General features: G+C 48.6%; 2 protein-coding genes across 12 annotated transcripts in view; one reads left to right on the top strand and one right to left on the bottom strand.

Moving 5' to 3' along the window:
* Positions 1 to 1,276: 1,276 nt before the first annotated feature.
* On the top strand, positions 1,277 to 13,765 carry Gpr68 (G protein-coupled receptor 68). 6 transcript variants are annotated; one of them, XM_074067314.1, is made up of 4 exons: positions 1,277 to 1,814; positions 6,801 to 6,927; positions 8,388 to 8,503; positions 10,351 to 13,765. In XM_074067314.1, the coding sequence occupies exon 4, from the start codon at positions 10,481 to 10,483 to the stop codon at positions 11,576 to 11,578; it is 1,098 nt and encodes a 365-aa protein (XP_073923415.1). In that variant the 5' UTR covers positions 1,277 to 1,814; positions 6,801 to 6,927; positions 8,388 to 8,503; positions 10,351 to 10,480; the 3' UTR covers positions 11,579 to 13,765. The 6 variants fall into 6 exon arrangements, with proteins under 6 accessions (XP_073923415.1, XP_073923416.1, XP_073923414.1 ...); XM_074067315.1 differs by lacking the exon at positions 6,801 to 6,927 and adding an exon at positions 10,032 to 10,117; XM_074067313.1 differs by lacking the exon at positions 6,801 to 6,927.
* A 2,282-nt stretch (positions 13,766 to 16,047) lies between these two features.
* Positions 16,048 to 21,840, bottom strand: part of Dglucy (D-glutamate cyclase) — a 118,680-nt gene continuing 112,887 nt past the window's right edge. For 3 of the 6 annotated variants that reach the window (XM_074067320.1, XM_020184233.2, XM_074067319.1), the window contains one exon: positions 16,058 to 18,461. In XM_074067320.1, the coding sequence (XP_073923421.1) occupies positions 18,312 to 18,461 (150 nt within the window). In that variant the 3' untranslated portion in view covers positions 16,058 to 18,311. Of the gene's footprint in view, positions 18,462 to 21,840 lie in introns of all 6 variants that reach the window. The other 3 variants (XM_074067323.1, XM_074067322.1, XM_074067321.1) reach the window with 2 other exon arrangements.

Here is a 21,840-nt window from a genome sequence, read left to right on the forward strand (position 1 = left end):
CTCTTTGACAGGGTGTAGGCAGGTGGTCACTGCTGGTCCTGCACTCCTAACCCTAGTCCTTCCACATGACATTGGAGAAAACACTCCCTACCACTCAGGAATAGCATCTATATCTCAGTGCAGAGGCAACTTCACTTATAACTTAAGGCCAACAAGTAGCAATTAATGCAGAAGACAACTGAAAAGGGCCAGCTATATGGTTGCATTCCTTGGAGGGACCTCTACCAATACAGCCCCCAACAGGACTACAGCAACTCGCTGTGTGGAGAGGACAGGTTCCACAGATCACCTGATGGAGCAGGGACATCTCAAGTCCACCGGGCCCCCATGCATGGTACATATTGGCTTCCTGGCTCTGAGACATTTCCTAAGATCAGCTCCCAAGGAACCTACCTTGGAGGAATGTTGTTAAGCCAAGAGAACAAGGCCATGGATGTCAGCAGCAGGCTTCTGTCACAGCATTGTCATCCTTTAACTGCCAGGTCCTGGTCCAGAGCCTCTTACCCTTGGGGCCTGAGTTTCCCCACCTGTAAAGTAAGGCTGAACTAGGCAGCCTCCAGCACTCATTTACACTTTCTTGTGCTAAGAAGGGACAAGGAAGGGTTTCATGAGTGTGCCTGAGAGCAGGAAGAGCCCGCGAGGCGGAGTCCTGGACTTGGTCCCTGCTCTGGGCCACCCAGTTTAAAACACTGGTGTTCTCTGATTCCTGCCTGTACATTTAGCTCCGTTGCCACACTCTGTTGGCCTTTGGACCAGGTCCCGTCCACCCACTCAGAGCACTGTTTCCCTGTCCTGGCTGTACCTTAGAGTCATCCAGGGAGCTTCGGAAAACACTAGAGTTGGCACAATTTAACTAGCCTAGGCGTTCATATTTTATAATAGGCTCCAGGGTATTTTCTGATGCACGTAGCCAGGGCAGAGACCCACTAATCCAGATGTTGGATGTTGTGGGGGAGGACAGTTTGGAGGTGAGACTGCAAACAGCCAGCTTTCCCTCAACCTTGCCTGTTGCCCCTTTGTCCTTGCTAGTGTCCACACCACAGCAGTGACCACCGTGCACCCCAGTTACCTGGGAGTGGGCCTGAGTAGCTCCAGTGAGGAACATGGGACAGGGATTCAAAGTTCTGTCTCTCCTGTTATCCAGCAGGATGGGTAGAATTAGGGTACCCCACTCCTCCTGCATCCCCCAGTTCCTGAAAGCACCTGCCCCCGATTCATTCCCATTCTGCTAGTCTCACTGACTTGGGGTGCATGGAAAGCCTGGAGGATGGAGAATGTGTGGAGGAAGCAGTTCCGACACCCTCGCCCTCCTGCTGGCGTGTGGTTCCCCGGCAACCGCCCAGCCTGACACCAGATTGGAGTTCACATGGTTCTGCCTCAGCTCAGGAATGGGCAGCTCCAGCTGGGGGTTTTCCAGACGGAGCCGGGCGGCTCGTCTGCGGGAAATCGCGGGAGGGAGAGCTTGGCTGGCTGCAGGATTGCCTGGTCTCTGCCCAGCCGCTGCAGGAGCCCAGCTGTTTGAGGTTTGAGGGTAGAATCCAGGCAGGCAGGCAGGCAGAGCGGTCTGGATCCACGGCCTCCCCCAGAGGCTGAGACTTCACTGTCTGTTCCGTCAGCTCCTCACCTGGCTGCAGAGACCACACTGCCTTCCCAGGGCCCGGAGGCTCCAGGAGAAGCCAGGCAGCACAGGCAGGGGACCATCCCTCCTGTCTCCAAACTGACCCATTTGTGAGCCAGGAAATCAATGTAACAGCTCATGACCTGCATTTCAAAAAAAATTAACTGCAATAGAAAATATTCAGAGAAGTAGTAAGGTAAGTACTGCTCAGGGGAAGTTTGTTTCTCTGTACGGATGCATGCCTGCATATATGTCTATGTGTGCTCAGTCACAAGGTAAAGTGTATTTCTTGCTATGGTTTGTGGTCAAAAAAGCTTAAAGGAAGCAAGCTGATGCCTAGGTACCTGGGTTCTGGATTCAGATCCAACCTGACTTACTGTATAGCTTAAGCAGCTGGTTTGGCCTCTCTGGATTCAGGTTCTGTGAAATGGGTTAACAATGACTTTGTGAGCCCAGATGGGACTGAACTTTGAAACCGTTACTAAGTCTTTGGAAATGGCACTCTATCGCTCTTGTCACTATTTCGGGGGAAAAGATGGGAACTAAGTGAAAATACAGACTGATTTTTCCCCCTTCCTTGGAGGGAAATGGCCTCCGAAACAAGCCCTCTTGGGAACGGGAACAGCCTGTGTAAAGCGTGTGCAGAGCTGGTGAGTTCAGGGAAGGGAAGCTGGTTATGGGGGATGCATCCCGCCACCCCCCATCCCCACCCCGCCACCAGCTCTGTGGGTTGGGGCCACATGAGCAGTCTCTGGCACCGTGAGTAACTGTGTGCATGCCAAGTGCACCATGCTGAAGAATGGGTGCTGAGTGAGATTGCTGCGTGTGTGCATCTGAAATCCTGCTCAGGTTCCTAGCTCACGTGAAGGAGGTGCTTCCTTCCCGTCGGGGCTTAATTTCTCCTGGTCATTCTAATCCTTGGAGACCTCTACGCTGATTAGCATTTGTCTACAGATCTGCTCCTAAGTGTTGACTCATTTTCTGTGTGTGTTTTTCTCAGTTTTTTAGCTGGATGATAAAGTGTTGTTTTGAGTCTGTTTAGCAACCTCTTTGGGAGAGCTTTTCTTTCCTCAGTGGGTGTTGAAGAAGTAGTTGGCCTGGTAGGGCATCCACCAGGTACAGGCAGCCCCCAGGACTCAGCCTGCTGGTCCTTGTGATGGCCTCTGTGAGGCCTGGAGCTCAGTGGAGCCTGGAGGCAGAGGCTGGTTGCTCAGAGGCCATCCCGATGAACACTCAGAATGAGGTTTAAAGGAAAGTGTGGGCCAGTCAGAGTTGAAAACCTGGCCTTGCCACATCCCAATTGTGGAATCTTGAGCAGGCTGGTTCATCTGTCTGCACCTCAGTTTTTTATCTGTAAAGTGGGAACTGATGCCTGTGGTGTGGAAAAAATGAATGTTCAGAAATGCACCCAGCACTTGGCAAGTGGAGGGTTCCTGGTGATGTGCTTTTCCTGCTTTTCCCATCCCTTCTGTGTTTTTACATTTGCAGAACACTCTGTATCCAATGTGGCCTTTGCTTTTTGAGGATCAAGGTTCTTCTGGAAATCAGGTAGAGAAGGGGCACTCTTGACAAGGTGCAGTTCCTTCTTAGGGTGCTTGTCCTCAGGGAGTGGCAGAAGGAAGAGATAACTATGATAAGGCCTGCATGAAAAAGCAGGACCCTCTGTTCAGCTCAGGCAGCCTGAGCAGAGAGGAGGCCACGGAGATTCCTCCTCACTTTCCTGTTTCTATTAACGACGTCACTGTTTCAGCCCTCAACCATCAGCTACCTATCCACTCACCCACTCCCACTCATCTGTCCACCTACCCATTCATTTATCTGTGCACCCACTCACTCATCCATTTACCCATCTATACCTCAGCCATCAACCTATCCATCAATCTGTGTACCCATTCACCCACCCACTTACCCATGCGCATATTCACTCATCTATCTATCCATCTACCCCTCATGCATTAATCCACCCACCCACCTCTCTACCCACCCATCCATCTAACAAGTAATTTTGAAAGCCTTAAGGACTATGCACTGAGGAGCCTCTCAGATTTGCCCCGACTGTTCCCCACCTCACTTCTAATTAGTTGTCATTTTCTACAGTTCCTTGTTGTCTCTTCTCTGGCCATACCTATCTCATACCTAGACCCTGTCATGTGAAGCTACTTTCAGTTCCCCAACGGCACTCATTTTCTCCCTCTTGTATTTGACAGGATGCACACATTTTCCACAGGCAGAAACCCCCCTTTGCTTGGGCAGCCCTTCCTTCTTCTTTTAGCCTTTGTATAGCTATTGCTGCTCAGGACAGGCTTTCCTCACTGGGTTAACCACTACCAATGAATTCCCATAAAATCCTGTGTTCTTATGAGCTTGCTTCATTTATCTTCTCCCCTTCCTCATAAGACTAAAAGCAACTTGACTCTAGGGACCAGTGGTGAGGGTAATGCCATCCATATAATAGGCATTCAATGAGCATTTGTTCTATGAAGGAATACTTAAGTAAAGAAATGGATGAATGAGTAGAGGTAGGTGGATTTATGAGTAGCTGGGTAGATGGTTGGGTAGTGGGTGGATGTATGCATGTAAGGATGAGTGCATGGGTGAATGACTGGGTGGGTGGGTGGATGGCTGAGTGGCTAGAGAGGTAGGTAGTGGGTGGACAGGTGAATGGATGGGTGTGTGGGTAGTCAGGTGGGTGGATGATTGGGGAGCCATAGAAACAGGCTGTGACTTGGTTAGATTTGTGTTTCAGAGAATGGTTTTGAGGTGGTAAGATAGAGACAGGAATCCTATCTTCTCCTGGGGAGGAAGTCTTGACCACATCAAGACTAACAAGGGGGAGAAGGATATGGAAAATACTTAGGCATTGAAAATGGCAACATTTGGTGATTACTTAGTGTTATGGATAAAGATGAGGGAGGAAGCTGAAGGCCAGCCATCCAACACCAGCGACTGGGCAGGTGGGGACATAACTTTCCAAGAACAGATTAGTGGAGAAAATGACAAACCCAGCATGGGCCTCATAGAGCATGTCCTGTGAGGAGCCAGGAGCTGGTTATGCAAACTTTAGCCTGGGGAGGGGTCTGGGAGTCACCAGAGTGTAATGGTGTTGGAACCATGAAGGAGATACCATCCCACAGAGAGTGTGCATGGAGTAAAAAAAGTGAACCAACACTGAATGTATGAGGGAGCAATGCCCACAGCAGCTGCCAGATACTGCCTTCGTCTGTGCATGTGGCATTCCTGTCTTCTAGTCTTGGAGGTTTCCTAAGGGTGGGAGCTCTTTCTTATTTATCTCTAAGCTCCCGTCTTCCCCCTCCACTCCACCCTGGGTCTAGTCTTGCATCATGACCACTGCATGTGTGCCACAAATACTTATTCCATGAGACCTGGAAGCACTGGACTATTGGGAAAGCTGCTTCATCTGTCTGGACCTCAGTGTCCTTGTCTCTAAAATGGGGACTACAGCAGGGCTATTGTAGAGGTGGGACAACAGAGCAGAAGTAGAATGCTCAGTAAACTATAAAACACTTTACAAATGAACGGTGTAAGTACTGAGACGGTGGCCACTACTCCTCGAGAGCCTGAATCAGTCTGGAGATGCCTGGGGGCTGTGTCCTGGATCTGCCCACAGGTTCTGCTAGGTCTTAAGTTCCCCTTCCAGCCACCTGCTCCCCTGCCTTGGGAACGTGTGCAGGACACATGTTCTTAAGCTGAGCTCTGAACCTTCTAAACTGTATAGCGTCTTGCTACTCAGTGTGGTCAGTGGCCCAATGGCCCAGCAGCATCTGTACCACCTGAGAGTTTGTTTAAAATGTAAAATTCTTGAGCTCCCACCCACCATGTCCAGAAACTCTGGAGGGTGAGGTTCTACATCTGTTTTAACAAATTTCCAGGGGCTTTCTGATGCACCCAAGTTCAGGAACTGTTCTTTTTGCTCCAAAATGAGCATAGGAAGTACTTTAATCTACCTGTAGTAAATGCTTCTTCTTGGCTCTGGAGGCTTGAATATTTCTGACTTTAGTTGCCAGAATTAGCTTACTGCTGGCCTAGGAAAGAGGAAGATACAAACCATCGCTCTGCCTCACCCCACACGGCCATACACTTACCACAAGTAAACAACAGACTTCAGGCTTGGTGACTGGCAGGGAATTTCCAAGACCTGACAGGACATGTTTTCATGGTGACTTCCTTTGCTCTATTTTGTTGGAGCCCGGGGTCCTGTGCTTATGAATGGATCATATCTTCCTGCAGGTAGATTCTATCCAGACTGCAGACAACCCAAGGAAAATGCAGAAATATGAGCAGTCCTGAGTGAGTGCCCCTAGGAGCCACTCTGGGACCTGTGCTACTGTGAACTTCCTTATAGAGAAGCCTGGGGGGGGTATTCAGACCCTTAGTGTGGGACAGAATTGCTGTCAAGAGAAGGGTGAGTAGGGCCCAATTCTGACTTAGTGGTCTGTGGGCAGTTTGGGGGCCGTAGGCCTCAAGGAATCCTTTCCCCTTCCTCTCACCACTAAAACATCTAAGTGAAAGCAAATAAACAAACACTTCAGCCACTAGGGAAAGCAAAGAGCAGCTCATCAAACAATTAGGCATAGAGTTACCATATGGTAACTTCAATTCTGGGTAGCTCCCCAGAAGAATTGAAAGTGGGAGCTCGACAGACTTTTTTTTTTTTTGTGTGTGGTACTGGGGTTTGAACCTCAGGGCTTACTCCTTGAGCCACTCCACCAGCCCTTTTTTGTGTTGGTTTTTTCGAGATAGGGTCTTGCAAACTATTTGCCTGGACTGGCTTTGAACTGTGATCCTCCTGATCTCTGCCTTCTGAGTAGCTAGGATTACAGGAGTGAGCCACCAGACCTGTCTTGACAGATCTTTGTACATCCATGTTCATAGCAATATTATTCTCACTGGCTAAAGGTGGGAACAACCCAAATGTCCACTGACAAATAATAAACAAAAGGTGACTTATGCATTTATCTGCATTTTTATTCAGCCTTTAAAAGGCAGGACAGTCTGACACATGCTAGAACAAGGATGCATTTTGAAGACATTAAACTAAATGGAAAAAGCCAGACACAATTAGAGAAATACCATTTGATTACACTTATACAAGGTACCTCCTAGAGTGGTCAAAATAGTAGAACATTTCTTTCCTTTTTTTTTTTTTGTGTGTGTGTACTAGGGTTTGAGCTCAAGGCCTCATGCTTAAGCCACTCCACCCTGGTCAAAATCATAGAGAAAGAAAGTAGAATGTGGTTGCCCGAGACTGACAAGATCATCTTTAGTGAATATAGTTTTACTTCTGCAAGGTGAGAAGCATTCCAGAGATGGGGGATGGTGACGGGTATACAACGCAAATGTACTCAATGCCACTGTGCACTGAAAATGGCTAAGATGGTTAGGTTTTATGTAATGTACATTTACCACAATTAAAACAACAAGAAGCTTCCCTTCCATCACCATCACAGAAATTCTAGGCCAGTGTCCTTGGACAGGATGGGGCAGGTGAGTGAGAGATGGGAGGTGAGTCTCAGGTTGGGATCGTGCATGGCAGGGAGGTGGAGTACGGACCAGAGTCCTGGACTCTAATGTTGATGCTCCCTTCCTCCAGCTGGCTTCAGGCAAGTCACTTCCCTTTTCAAACCTCAGTTTCCTCACCTGGAAAATAGGCACTGGTCTGGTGTTCACCTGCTCATTTAAGAAGCCTCCGCATACTTTAAGCTGCTGGAGAGTGAACAGGTAGAAAAAAAGACCTCTGCTATGTTGGAATTTACATTATAGTGAGTGATAAATAAACAAGAAAAATAGCAGAGGAGCTTCTGGAACAATCATACAGGATGGTGTGGTGGTGACTGCGAAGGGGGCTGTGATAAAAAAGAAAACAAATAAACCTCAAGACGAGGTGGCAACCAAGCTGAGATCAGATAGAGAAGGAGCAGGTGCTGTGGTAGGGGTGAGGCAGTGTAGGGAGGAGAACTTTAGGAAGTAGTGGTAGCTGACACCCAGCCTAAACAGGTCAGAGGAGCGGTGACTGTGACACAGGAAGCTGGTCCTACAGTTGCAGTATGGGGTGGCAGGTAAGGTCAAGGGAGCTGAAGCCAGATTGTGTGGGCCTTGTAGGTATCACAGGGGGATTGTATTCTACTCTGGTGGGAGAGAAGCTAACCTCAAAGCATGTGAAGCAAGGAAGAGAGGCTGTGGTCTGTGTTTTGGAAAGGTTGTCGTGGCTGCCATGTGGATGATGGTGGGGGCATGAGTGGGAGGGCTGGGCAGAGTGGGATGGGGGCAGAGTTGAGGTAAAGAAGAAAGCTGCAATGGAGGGAGGAGTGGAGCTGTGGGAGGGAGAAAAAGCTTGGTGGGGGCAATAGGAGGGGAGAAGCAAGGCTTGGCCTTGAAGGGAGCTAAAGGAGTCCAGGTGAGAGAGAGGGTAGCTTTGGGCCAGCTCTGTTTCTTGCCCATTTTAGAAACACTTATGAAAACTATGGTCCCTTTACCTAGGAAAAATGAATATAAAGTAGTCTCCCTTGTCCCCCAAGGGATCCATTCCAATATACCCCACGAGTGCCTGAAAGTACAGATAGGTAGTCCTGAATCCTACTAATCATGGGTTCCCATCCATCCATCCAACAAAGTTGAATTTGTAGATTAGACAAGGAAGATATGAAGAGTTATTACTAACAATAAAATAGAACAATTAAAACAATATGCTATAACAAAAGTTATAAAACTATGTTCTCTCTCAAAGTATCTTTTTGCTTTTTTTTGACAGGGTCTCACTATGTAGCCCAGGCTGGCCTTGAACTCTTGATCTGCCTGCTTCAGCTTTTTGAGTACAAAATATTTTAACTGTGCTGGACTCACTCTCCAGTTTCCTCTTAACCACAGGTAACTGAAACCATGAAAACAGATATCACAGATAAGAATGACAACTGTATTTGGTTATTTATAAGACTGAGTGTGATTTTTCAGGGAAACTCCTCATGCTTATCCCCGATGGACCCCAGGACTAGAACTGTGGGGCTGGATTTCTCTGAGTCCCTCCCCAGCATGCTGGGCCAGCTTCCTCTCAGCTCTGGCGGCCTCAGGGCTAGGCAGAAGGAGGACATAGAGGAGGGTGGAGCAGGCTTGCAGGCAGAGGGCTTGGATTTGGGAGCTAGAGTCGGAGGGCTGATGACACTGAGTCAGGGACTCAGGGTTTCCCTACACAGGAGCCCTTGAGTCCCCACTCAGCTCAGTGAAGAGAGCGACAAGAGCAGCACTGATCTGCATATATCACAAAGCGACCTAATTCAGACCTTATTCACTGAGAATGCATGCTGACCATGCATTCTCAATGGGGAGGGAAACCAGTTCTTGGCTGGGTGGGGGAGTGTAAAACTCTTAGGGATCATAGTAACTAGATCTCACTCTCTAGATCTCAGTGCACAGATGGGTAGGCAGGAGGTCTGCCATGTTAAAATTTCATCTCGGGTGGGGAGGGAGTAGTAAGGAAATAAAATGTCTAAAAAGGCTTCTTCAAGGAGTTATGATATGAAAAAGTCAAAAAATGCTGATTTAGCCTTCCCAGCACTGGGGAGTTGACGCAGGAAGATTGGGATTTCCAGGCCAGCCTGGTCTATATAGAACTTGTCTAAAGAGGAGGAGGAAGACAGGGAGGAAGAGAAAAAAGGAAGAGGAAGAGGAAGAAGAAAACAAAACAAAACAAAAATGCTGATTTAGACCCAGTAAGATTTTTTAGCAGAGAGAGAAGTGTTAAATCAATACAGTAGCTCAGGCCTTTATCATTTCCATATGTTCATTTACAACAAAACATCTTATTCTATCTTGTTCACACTTATTTGTGTACCTGGAATCCTCTGTGCTAAATTCTCAGCAATATGAACTTTTCACTAATTCAAATAAGATTATGAGCCTCAACTCCCGCCTTTGCCTCTGGAAAACAAATGCTGTGTACCTTCATGGCCATCGTTTGACCAGGTCCTCACGCCTGAGGGCAAGTGTTCTTATCTCCAGTTTCCAGATGAGGGAAACTGAGGCTGAGAATAGGGGACTCACACATCACACAGGGCAGTGACTGACTCAGACCTGGCACTCATGTCTTTCGGTTCCTGGTCCAGAAACTTCCCTAGTCTTCATGTTGGAGAGAAGAGGTGTTTGCTGATGAGCACATGGGAATCCTGGTAGAACCCTGGGGAAGTTATGCTTCTGTTTCTTGCTAAAGCACAATAGGATATGGACAAAGTCACTTCTGATGCGGTCTGGAGAAGCCCCCAGCAAAGGTTGTGTCTTCAGTGTTGGATCTAATTAACACAGTCCTATAAGCAAGTAGGAAAAATGTGATGCTGGTTGCTGTAGGGAAGGGTGGTGAGATCCTCACTGTTGTGTGAGGGTTGGACTTGACCTTTGCTTTCAGCCTCCCTTGGAGAGCCCTGCTCAGGATGGACTCATGTTCCTACAATTTCCTGATCTCCTTTGCTTATCAATGGACCAGAAAAACAAGTAAGAGGCAGGAAATAAATAAGGGAAGCCAGAGATGGGAAATGGGACCCATAAGCCATGTTTTGGTATCTTGGTAAGTGTCCTATTAGATTTCTGGTGGCATTGGAGTTGGTTGCTGGTACAGATAAATAATATGAGTATAGCATGTAGAACAGTACCTGACATACAGTAAGTGCTACATAAATGTTGGTCATGATTATTTTTTCTAAGCCTTTCCCATCTTTGACTTGTAGGGGCTCACCTACCACCCATGATGCCCAGCCCTTGATATAGATCGAGTCACTTTCTATAAACAAGATGGCAGTGGAGAAATGGGCCCAGTTGCCGAGTCCATGAGGCATACAGCCCCCTTCCAGTCCAAAGATGGGGAACATCACTGCAGACAATGCCTCACTGACCTGCACCATTGACCACACCATCCACCAGACGCTGGCCCCTGTGGTCTACGTCACCGTCCTGGTGGTGGGCTTCCCAGCCAACTGCCTGTCCCTCTACTTTGGCTACCTGCAGATCAAGGCCCGGAATGAGCTAGGTGTGTACCTGTGCAACCTGACAGTGGCAGACCTCTTCTACATCTGCTCGCTCCCCTTCTGGCTGCAGTACGTGCTGCAGCATGACAACTGGTCCCACGGTGACCTGTCCTGCCAAGTTTGTGGCATTCTCCTCTACGAGAACATCTACATCAGTGTGGGCTTCCTTTGCTGCATCTCCATTGACCGCTACCTGGCCGTGGCTCACCCCTTCCGTTTCCACCAGTTTCGTACCCTGAAGGCAGCTGTCAGCGTCAGTGTGGTCATCTGGGCCAAGGAGCTGCTGACCAGCATCTACTTCCTCATGCACAAGGAGGTCATCGAGGATGAGGACCAGCACCGTGTCTGCTTCGAGCACTATCCTATCCAGCCCTGGCAACGCAGCATCAACTACTACCGTTTCCTGGTGGGCTTCCTCTTCCCCATCTGCCTACTACTGACCTCCTACCAGGGCATCCTGCGGGCCGTGCGCCGCAGCCACGGCACCCAGAAGAGCCGCAAGGACCAGATCCAGCGGCTGGTGCTCAGCACTGTGGTCATCTTCCTGGCCTGCTTCCTGCCTTACCACGTGCTGCTGCTGGTGCGCAGCCTCTGGGAGGCCAGCTGCGAGTTCGCCAAGGGCATCTTCAATGCCTACCATTTTTCCCTCCTCCTAACCAGCTTCAACTGTGTTGCTGACCCCGTGCTGTATTGCTTTGTCAGCGAGACCACCCACAGGGACCTGGCCCGCCTCCGTGGAGCCTGTCTGGCCTTCCTCACCTGCTCCAGGACCGGCCGGGCCAGGGAGGCCTACCCCCTGGGTGCCCCTGAGGCCTCTGGGAAAAGTGGGGCCCATGGTGAGGAGCCTGAGTTGTTAACTAAGCTCCATTCAACCTTCCAGACCCCTACTTCGCCTGGAGTGGGTGGGTCCCCTACAGGAGGGTTGGTCTAGCTTGAGTCACCCATGTGTGGGGCTAGGTGAGGCCTGAGCCTTCAGTCCATGGACTGTGTGGTCCTCAGCTTGCGTGCTGGCTGCCTCTCCCTTAGCCATGAGCAGGTGCCTCTTTCTGCTGGAGGGAATGATGGGCCTGGGCCATAGCCAGGCCTGTCTGGCCCTTGGAGGCCTGTTGGAGCTTGCTGAGCCCAGAGGCATTGCCAAGTGCAGGGATGAGCCCCATCAGCCCCTGGGTGTCCTCTGCAGCTGGTTGGGGGTGCTAGTCGGAGGGGGACAGTGGACTATCACTTCCAGGAGATTTCCAAAGAGCTGCTGGGGTACAGTGTGGACACAGTGAAGATGTGGACAGTAGAGAGTTGGGAGGCAAGGGACGGGACCTGGATGCTTACCTGCCAGGGCCTTCTAGTGTCACTGTTGTCACAGATGATACCTGTCCAAATACCTGCTATATTGCCATCCTTAACACTCAGGCCCCACCCCATAACAGGCCCAGAAGGGAAGAAGGATAGGAGACGGAAGGTGGGGAGATGTTCAGGGCATGGTGTGGCGGCAGGGACAGCAGAGGAGTGACAGGCAAGGGAGTAAGCCCCAACTCCAGCCATATCTCACTTTTGCAAGGAGAATTGAGTAGATTCCCTCAAGCCTGAAGGCTGATAGCAAACAATGGTCCCCAGGAAGTTGCCAGGGGTCCTTCAAAAGGTCAGTGGTGAAGCTCAAGTGTGGGGATGGGGGACTGAAGCCAGTGTGTCCTTCACCATGGTCCTGACACACATTCCTCCTCGTTAGCTTTCTATTACCATTCCCAGAAGCCCAGACCTAGGAGCCTGAGGTGTTGAGAGAGAAGAGATAACAAAATGTCAGGGTCTCCATGACAGCTGTGTGCCAAGACACTGAAGCTAGGGTCATGTGACTGCCTGGGGTGCCCCTGCCTCCCCACCAGTCACACACAGCAGGCTTGGAGAGGAGTGCAACATTTTCCCAGACTTCTCAGATTCAAACACACATCCTTGCATCTCTCAGCTCACAGGCCCGGGGCGAGGCACCACTCTGGTCTAAATAGCTCTGGTGACAAGGAAGAGAGGTGGTCCAGAGCCCAACTTTGCTGTTCTTCATCTCTGCTCTTCTACTAGATGTCCCGTCTCACTTACCTAGAGTTGACAGTGGGCCCTTGCAGCCCAAGATAACAACCACAACTTTTGTTCTGTCTTGAAAGGCTGGATACAGGGCTAGTGGCCCTTGCAGCTTTGTGCCTGGCCATGCTGCAGTATCCCTCCCAGCCCCAGCACACACAAAATTCTTTGAATTTTGCAGCAAATCTTTCTGCTCCCTGAGCACCCCCTCAGACTTCTTAGGGAGGCAGCATGGAGGAGTTTATGAGGTCCTTAGGCATCCTACTTGTTCAAATTTAGAGACATGGCTTCTGCAAGCACAGCCCTTCAGACTTCTGGCCAGTTCTGATTTCCCAGGGCATGCCCTCAAAGACATGGGATTTGAGTCCTTCCAAATCAAGAGGCTAGCTAGGCTTAATTTCAGGAAGAGACCAGGGCAGGGAGAAGTTAGCGTTGGAAGAACACTTCTGGAATCTGCAAAGTGGAGGGTGAGGGGGCAAACAGACAGAACCCCATCCTCTATCTCCCTCTCTTCTCCTCCCTGATATCCAAAAGGCTGATCCTTTACCATTATCTCTTACCAAAGGTACCAGAGGCAAAGGGCCCAGGCTGGATGAACCCCAGGGAAGGACTACTGGGGTCCCAGGGCTACACTTGGCTTTGACCGGACAGCCCAAGCCCTAGCCTTAGTTCCTTATGGAGGGCCTCTGATGATCTGGGAGTTTCTCTTTCTTTTCTTAGAGGAGAAAGTCACCAGATTTGAAGGTGGCACAGCCAGGAAGAGCCCACCCAGCCTTGGCCTATAATCATACGGGGAAAAGAGATTGGTTGATTCCTCTGTGCCTCTTCATTTCACAGTATTTCTCCCTAGTTTGACCTTAAACACTGGCATTCCCACCTGTATGGACTGGGATGAGCTGAGGGCAGTTACATTTACGATCAAGAGTTGTATTTTTGTATTGTCCTCTCTTTTATGCCAAATAAATGTGTGTTAGACTGTGCAATGGGTTTATGTAGCAAACTTCAGCAACTTAACCAAATAAAGCAAAGTAGCCACAACGAGAGTGTGCTGTAGTCCTTATGGGGGAGGGATCTTCCAACATCAGAGGGATCTAGGAGGTCCTTGAAATACTAAGCAGCCAGGAAGGTTCAGGGATTGACCTGGTTGGGAAAAAACTCAGAGCAATTGGGGGGAATTTGTCCTTGACCACCCAACAAGTGGTCAAGAAAGATCCCTCAAGTGAAAAGGTGTCATTCAGGTGTTCAGCACATTGCTGCAAATTCTGTCTGGGACTTTGCCTCCCTTCTGAGGACAGAGCCCAGCCCTGTGGTGTGGAGAATACTACTCCCTCTGCCTTTGCTTACATGAGCCTTTGTACGTGCTGGCTAACTGTATCCCCAAGTGAGGGAGGGCTTAGCCAAACATCCCCTCCTCAGTAAGAAATGTTTCAAAGAAGAAGGCCTGTTGCAGTCATCTATTTGGGAATTTCCTTAGTGATAACATTTGGGGAGGCCCACATTTGTTGACCAGCTTTTAGGCTGGGGAGTCTTTCCAGTAGGAGCAGACTCCATGCTAATCACTAAGGATTAACTGCATCCTAAGAAATTTGATTGGGTCATTTAATCCCTCTTTGGGGCAGGCTCCCGGAGTCCTGGACAGTTCCAGAAGAATACATCCTTCTTTAAACAGAGTAAGTAAGGATATTGGGGGGAGGGAGCATTAAGAGTCCTTTTTCTCCTAAGAGAAGGGGTGGGAGAAAAAGTCCATCTGGTTTGGACTGAAGGTGGCAGAAGCCATTAAGATTCCTTTCTTATTCATCAGTGTTGCTTAGTAAGACAAGGGCTCATCTTCCTGTTTACACACACTGGTCTGTGGGTTGGCCAGAGGAGAGTGGGAGAAATCTTCAGCACAGAACACATCCCCTTCTGCTGCTTTCCTTCAGCTGGGACAATCAAGAGGCAGACAGAATCTGATCCTCTTGGCTCCGTGCTATTTCTGATAACCTTAGTTTTTACAGTTAGTGATCTTTCAGCTTCCATTTCTGGAGTTTATCTTGTACGATAGTAGTCCTTGATGGGGTCACAATGGTGACTCAAGTTGGGTTGAAATGGAATTTCAACCCAATTTGCTCTAATTCAATAACTATCAGAGTACTGCTAGATTAAGATGTCAGATAGAAGTGCTGGAATGTACCTGGCAGGTTGTGTTATCCAATTCCTTCACTATGAAGTATCCCCTCTATATCCCTCAAAAATGTGGTTCAGTCTGTCCACAAATACCACTGACAGCTAACTCACTACTATCCAAGAGAAGTCATTCTGGGGTTGGGCACAAAATGTTAAGTCCTAACGAACCAAAGTAGAACCACTTTACCCAATGACCTTAATTGTGGTTGCTGGAGTCATGTGGACCTTTGGATACTATTTGAAGACAGTTCTTGTATCCTTCATCTCAGCATTAAACCTTCCAGCTTATAGTAAGCAAGGCTAGACTACACAGAAGGAACAAATAACTTCCACCCAAATCATAGTGCCTTAAAACAAGCGTTGGGAGTGTGGTTCAGTGATACAGCATGTGCTTAGAATCTCCAGCTTCAGAAGAAACAAATGAATCCAAAACAAACAGTCAATAATGGTTTATGTCTTGTTCATACAAAGTTCAATGAGAGGCTGCTTTCTGGCAAGTTTTCCCAAAGTGATGGCAATGATTCAGTGTCCTTCCATAAACAGGTTCCATCTTGGAGTCTTCCCTAACCATCTACACAGGTAGGGAAAGCAGCACAAAGAGAATTCCACAACAGGGGTATATGGCTAAGTCTGGAAGTGCTTGGTATCACTGTTACTCACACTCCATTGGCCAGATGTTAGTCACATGGTCCCAACCTAACTGAAAGGTATGCTGGGAAATGTAGTTTTCCTAGGCATACAAGAAGAGAAGGCAGAATTGGTGAGCATCTGACAGTCTCTAACAGATAGCTCTTCAAGCCACCTCCACATAACAGATTTTAGGCTCTCACCTTCCTGTATCTTCATATGAACAAAATCCATTTCTTCAAACATAAAGCCTGGATCTGAAGTGGACCTCATCTGTCCCTGAGGAGAAAAGGACCATTTTCCTCTCTGTTTCTTTGCTTCTAGCATGTATATAACATCACTGAGGAAGTTTATGCTAATTGCTAGTAAGCAACATCTTCCCCATACTACCTAGAAAGCATTAAATTCCATGGTGGAGTCAGCAGAAGCCACCTGTCATGGGCAGGAAGTAGCAAATGCAATGGGCTGGACCAGGTTGCGGCTGTCGGTTAGCAGAGTCCTTGCAATGCTCATGCAATGGGAGGCAGGAAATGACCTCAGAGGAATGCCCTTCCCATCTGAGTAACAGGGTAGCACTGGGCCAGAAGACATTGACCCCTTTAACTGGCTCACTTACCTTCATGTCCCACCAATGGTAAGGTCTGTGTAGAATGCACTATTTCAATGTGCCAAGGTTCCCACCTTGTCCTTGAATACCTACAGAGCCTGGTATGTTCCCTGTACCAGGACTCCCTCCCCATGACATTACTGGAAATGCCCACAGTTGCTCATATGTTCTGAGAATCCATTCTGGTTGCCACCAGGCCCATCTCTCACCCTAGCAACCACACCATTCCTTATAGCGCACCTCTTATCACCCTGTCCTCAGCTTCTCCAGGCTGTAGCCACACTCACTATGTCATCATACATTCACACAGGCCCTTCCCCCAAGCACAGACAAAGCTAGGACAAATTTGAGTAAAACTTTACTAAGGGTTTGAGCAGGAATCATAGTATGGAATGAAAAAAGCTTTAAAACTGGATCCTGTAAAGAGGAGCTTCAGTAGTCCTTTGGCTAGATTGCTAAGGGGTCCCCAACCCTCCCTTGCACCTTGGCCCCTGCTACAGTGACCCAGGATTGCCTCTCTGCAGTCAGCCTTTGAGTGCCCCGTCCAGAGTCTAAGACCCCTATTCTCAGTTTTGTCTGGACTCAGCTGGGTCTTATCCTCTTTCCCAAACAGGTTAGTCATCTCCCTATACATTTCTGCCCACAGTGATGGTGACGTATTACATGATTATGCCTCAGACTGCTCCACGTTGGAACAGAATTCTGTTATTACTATTGCAAAACCAAAGGCCCATGCAGCATCTTCCCCCAAAACACAAGTCAGAAGAATGCTGGCAGCTTTTCCATAGTGATGGCTTCTCTCTTGTGGTCATCAAGATTTCAAAAATGTCCCAAAACATGGAACTCTGTAGTCCCAAAACAGGGACAGAAATTGTAACCTGAGCAAACCTGGCTAGTGAAGTTGTTGAGCTGAGGTGGGCTCACTGAGCTGTGAGGCACAGGTGGAGGTCTGGCTGCTCCTTTCCGGTGTTTCACTGGATGTCACACCAGCATGCACATGGACCCCAGGTGGAAACCTCCACCAAAGTGACAAAGGGAGCTATGACAGAGACTCTACCCAGCTATTTCTGCCTAGGGCTTCATCATGCCCCCATGTAGGAAGAATTAGAAGTTAACCACAGAACCACTTTACTGTATACTTATTTTTTACTGGCATGTACAATCTAGAGTGTTCTGTACCATGCATCCCTTCTTCACAATGATTGACCCTTAATGAATCAAAATAGACGTTTAAGTAAATGAAATTAAGTAGTTTCAAGGAACACTGGGGGAGCCCTAGTGCAGGAACCAAATAACCCTGTCGGGACGAATCAGCAACCACTCAGAAAGTACCACACGTTATTCTGATGTAAGAGGGGAGTGTGTAATGGGATGTGGTCAGTGGCTCAGTTTCTGTTTTTGCTGGAAAATGTGCAGTGGGAGGTTGTAAAAGGGCTCAGGGTGAGCTGACTAAAGTTTCCAGGACTCTGTGACAACTCTGAACGGGCCCTACCCTCCCTTGAGCTCTAGGGGTGCATACAGCTGTTCTCTCATGTGTCTGGCTTGGGGTGGGAGGCAAGCACATGGGGAAGGGGAGGGGGAGGAGGGTAGAAGGAGGTGAGGAGCAAAGGGGAAGTGATGACTGGAGGAGGGATCTTGTGCTTAAGTAAACAAAATGCTACTTGAGAAAGAAAGCATTTCAAAGGTCTAAATATTTTGGTGGTGGTAGTGAGCAAACCTTCCACAAAGTCCCAAAGCTTTGTAAATACGTATGTGTCCACACGTGTGCACTCTACCCTTTCTTAATTACCCCCTTGGGGTTGGTCATGGCCTTGGTGATGCCTATTCTCTTGCTCTGCCTAGCAGTTAATTGTTCATGGTGTCCTTGTAAGTGATGGGCAAGGACATTCTCAGAGCAGACCACATGGGTGGCCAGAAAAGCAAGGGTGAAGGAATGCTGAAACAGTGCCTCTAGAGCACAGGAACAAAAGCCAAACTTGAAGCCCCAAAGAAATATCCCATGCCCACATCATGGGCACTGTTTCCTTACAGGAAGTGGGCATGGGGCTTCCCAGACCAGTGGACAGTTAGTTGCTCACCTAGGGTCAGTGTTAACCTGCAAAGTTGTTGTGGGGAGAAGCTGGGGTTTCTTGGGGGAATTCCTGCCTCGATGCAGGCTTGGCCAGTGGGTAAGAACTTCTCATACATGTAACACAGTTGTTCACACATGTTCTGTGCTGATGTCCAGCAGCTTCTGGATCATCTTGGTGTGGACACCGTGGAAGGGCATCCCATCCACCTCCATGCCCACGATGCCTGAGACTCCACTCCGGACTTTGTGTTGTACCAAGATACCCAACATTTTTTCTTCCTGGAAAAAACAAAAAATAAGGCAAAGGTAGGAGTTGTGGAGCAGGAGGGAAAGGAAAGAAATGTTCACATCTATAAGTGGAAAAAGCCTTTGGCTCAATGTGTCTCTTTTTAAAAAATAAAATTTTGGTTAAAAATACTAACCCACTGGAAGAATCATCATGAAAAATAGGTCCTACATCATGCCTTGCTGGCCCCCAAACCCACCTCAGAAGCCTCTGGTTGAACAGGTTGGCTGTTTCTTTAGGTGCTTACCTTCATGTGATGGATTCACACACCAAAGATTCATTCTTCCTGACAACCCTGCCCTTGCCCAGCTCTGAATGATCTGCCAGTGGCCCCATGCCCTGAGACTTCACCATTAGCTTCTGTGGGCCATGTGCTAAATACTGCTGCTGAAACCCTCTAAGTAATTCCCTGAATGGATATGGGAACTCCTAGAGGGAGCAGAGTTCAGGGCCCAGCAGGCAGAGCGGTTTTGGGATCAGACAGATCTGATGTGGGCCCTTTTTTTTTTTTTTTGTAGGACTAGGGTTTGAACTTAGGGCTTTGTGCTTACAAGGCAGGCACTCTACTGCTTGAGCCACATCTCTAGTCCTGATGTGAGTCTTTGCTGGCAGGTATCTTAACCTCTCTGGGCCTCAGGTCCTCATCTATAAAATCGGGATGTTTCTGATGATTGGAGTAATAGTGCTGTTGTGAGGGTTGAGATACTAGAAGTAAAGCCTGGCCCTTGACATACAGTAGGTTCTCACAAAATAAGGCTGGTGGGAAGGCTGAGCCTCTGAGCTCAAAAGCTTTCTTGCTTTGACTAACTTGCTGGTTAATGAAAAGAAAAGAAAAAAAGGTTTGGTCCCCACTCTTTCAATCTCCTTCCAAAACAAGGTCACAAAGAACCACTTGCCTAAGTCACTAATGTGTCTGTACCTGGTGGAACACTAAGCTCCCTCTAAGGAAGATGGGTCTCAAACAGAAAGAGACAAAGCCAAATACATACTCCTTTTCACTCCTCCACAGACAAAGGCAGGAGGTGACAAGAAGGAACCAAAGGAATCTAGAACAGGAAATCAGGGCAGGTGAGAACGCTGTCATCTTCCTAAGCCAGCATTCGCTCATTTGCATCAGCATCCATCAGTTTTATTGAGCACCAGCTGTGCCAGGCCCTGACCTAGGGATACAGGGTGAGTGTGACAGGGTCCCTGTCTCCAGGGGATTCTCAGTTTAGATGAGTGACCAGGCAGTCACAGTACATGGGGGTCATGGCAAGGGGGATAGAGCAAAGACACCAAACCAGTTTATCAGGGTGGCCCAGGGAAGACTTTATGGAGGAAAAGCATTATGGACTTACGAATTTGTGCTCCCCCAAATTCATGTGTTGAATCCCTAACCCTCACTGTGATGGCATTTGAAATTGGGTCTTTGGGAGGTACTAAGGTTGAGATGAGGTCATGAGGTCGGGGTTCCCATGATGTAGTTAGTGTTCTTCTAAGAAGAGGGATCGGAGTGCTCTACACAAGGACTACTATACTAGGACACAGTGAGAGGGCAGCCATCGGCGAGCCAGGAAGAGAGCTCCCAACAGGAAACTGAACCTGTTAGCACCTTGACCTGGATGTCCCTGCTTCTAGAACTCTGGGGACTAAGTGTCTGGGATTTAAGCTCCTGAGTCTTGTTATGGCAGCCTGCATTGACTGAGACCCAGGGTAACTAGGGTCAGAGGCAGTGAGAGAGTAGGAATGAGCAAGCGAGGGGCCTTGGGACACTCACTGAAAACTTCAAAGTAATGGGGAACGTGTTAGTAAATGTCACCTGGAAACTGTCACTTTGCAATTGGCCCAAGAGCCTGCATTCCCATTCTGTCCTGGGGATGAAGGTCATGTTCCCCTGCATTGCAGGTGGGAGGCCCAAGTGCAATTATACTTTCCCACACAAGCTCTTTGTCAGCAGCCTGCCCAGCCTAGAATGGTATTTTCCAGCCTTTGTTTGGGCTCTATTCTCCCACTTCTCTTGCATTGGTCATATCCTCTCTTTATGGGGCAATGCATCTGGGACCATGGAGACATTTCCTCTCAGCACATTGCCTGCCCTTAGCATTCTGGGACCCAGGGAGGGGCTTGGGGCCCTTAGAGTCATGTGATCAGTAAACAGGTTAGGAATTGACTGGTGCTCAGCCTTTAAGAGCTGAGGGTAGAAGCAGCTGGAGCAGAGCCTACAGGCTGCTGTTCTATCCGGGTTGAGACAGACAGTGGGGCAAGGGAGGGGGAAAGAGGACCGAAGTGAGGACAAGGTTTAGGGCTTGATCCAGTGTGGATAGGGAAAGAGCTTTTGAGGCTGAGCGTGAATGGCTGCTATGAATTCACACTGGAGCATGGTAGGCTGATATTTATGGGAAATGCTGCTTTCTAAGTGGGTTGGGAATCCGGGCATACCTGGGAGTGGCTGGGAGTGCCAGCCACTCAGGAGGCTGAGGCAGGAGGATTGCTTGACCCCGGGAGTTTAAAGCAGACTAGGAAACATAGAGAGACTTCCAACCTGGCTCCTGTCACTCTATTGTGGTCCCTAAATTCCCTCCCCGGATGCCACATCTGAATCCTCGTTGTTTTTCAGAGTAACCCTGAGCCTGCCATACCCCCAGGGGCTCAGCACATGTGCTTCTGCTTTTCCTTAAAAATATGCCCTTCTGTTTCCTGCATAAGGATGGTGCATTGTTAATATATTTATGAAGGATTGGGCTTATATAAATGTGAAAAAATTTTCCATCCCTAGAGGATGAGTGTGGGGCTAGGCAGATTTGCTGGGCAAGTTTTATGCTTTTGTGTTTGAGTGAATCAGGAATCATGTGGGAGGCGGCTCCTGAATGTTTTTTTCCAGTTCAGATCCAGGAAGTGTAAACACAGCACAGAAATCCCTCTGGGCCCCTCTAGGAAAGACCATTTCTCCCTGAAAATGTCTTTACAGCTGTCTGACACCCCCTCACCATGCACACCCTTCCCTTAGCCCCCTTGGCATTACCAGGAGCTCAGAAACTTCTGAGTCACCCCCAAAATGCCCAGAGTCTGGATAAAAGAGGCCAGGATTCCAATCTCAGCTCTGCCTCTTCACTGAGTGGTGAGTTGGCACCCCCTCCTCCTGCTCACCCAGAGCCCCAGTCCCAACTCCATCCTTGGTAGAAGGGACAATAATAACCAAGGGAGAGGTCCAAATTAAACAGATGGGAGGCAGGAAGGAGAAAGAGACATATAACTAGAGAAGGAGAGATAGGCAAGAGGAAAAAAGGGAACAGAGAGGGCACAATACAGCATGAAAGAAAGAAAAGAGGCAGTGAGGGGCTTTTGATGTGGAGGCTGGTCAGAAATGAGGGACTCCAGGGCTTCAGCTCC

This window comes from Castor canadensis, chromosome 3 (assembly GCF_047511655.1).
Source record: "Castor canadensis chromosome 3, mCasCan1.hap1v2, whole genome shotgun sequence".
Lineage (NCBI taxonomy): Eukaryota > Metazoa > Chordata > Mammalia > Rodentia > Castoridae > Castor > Castor canadensis.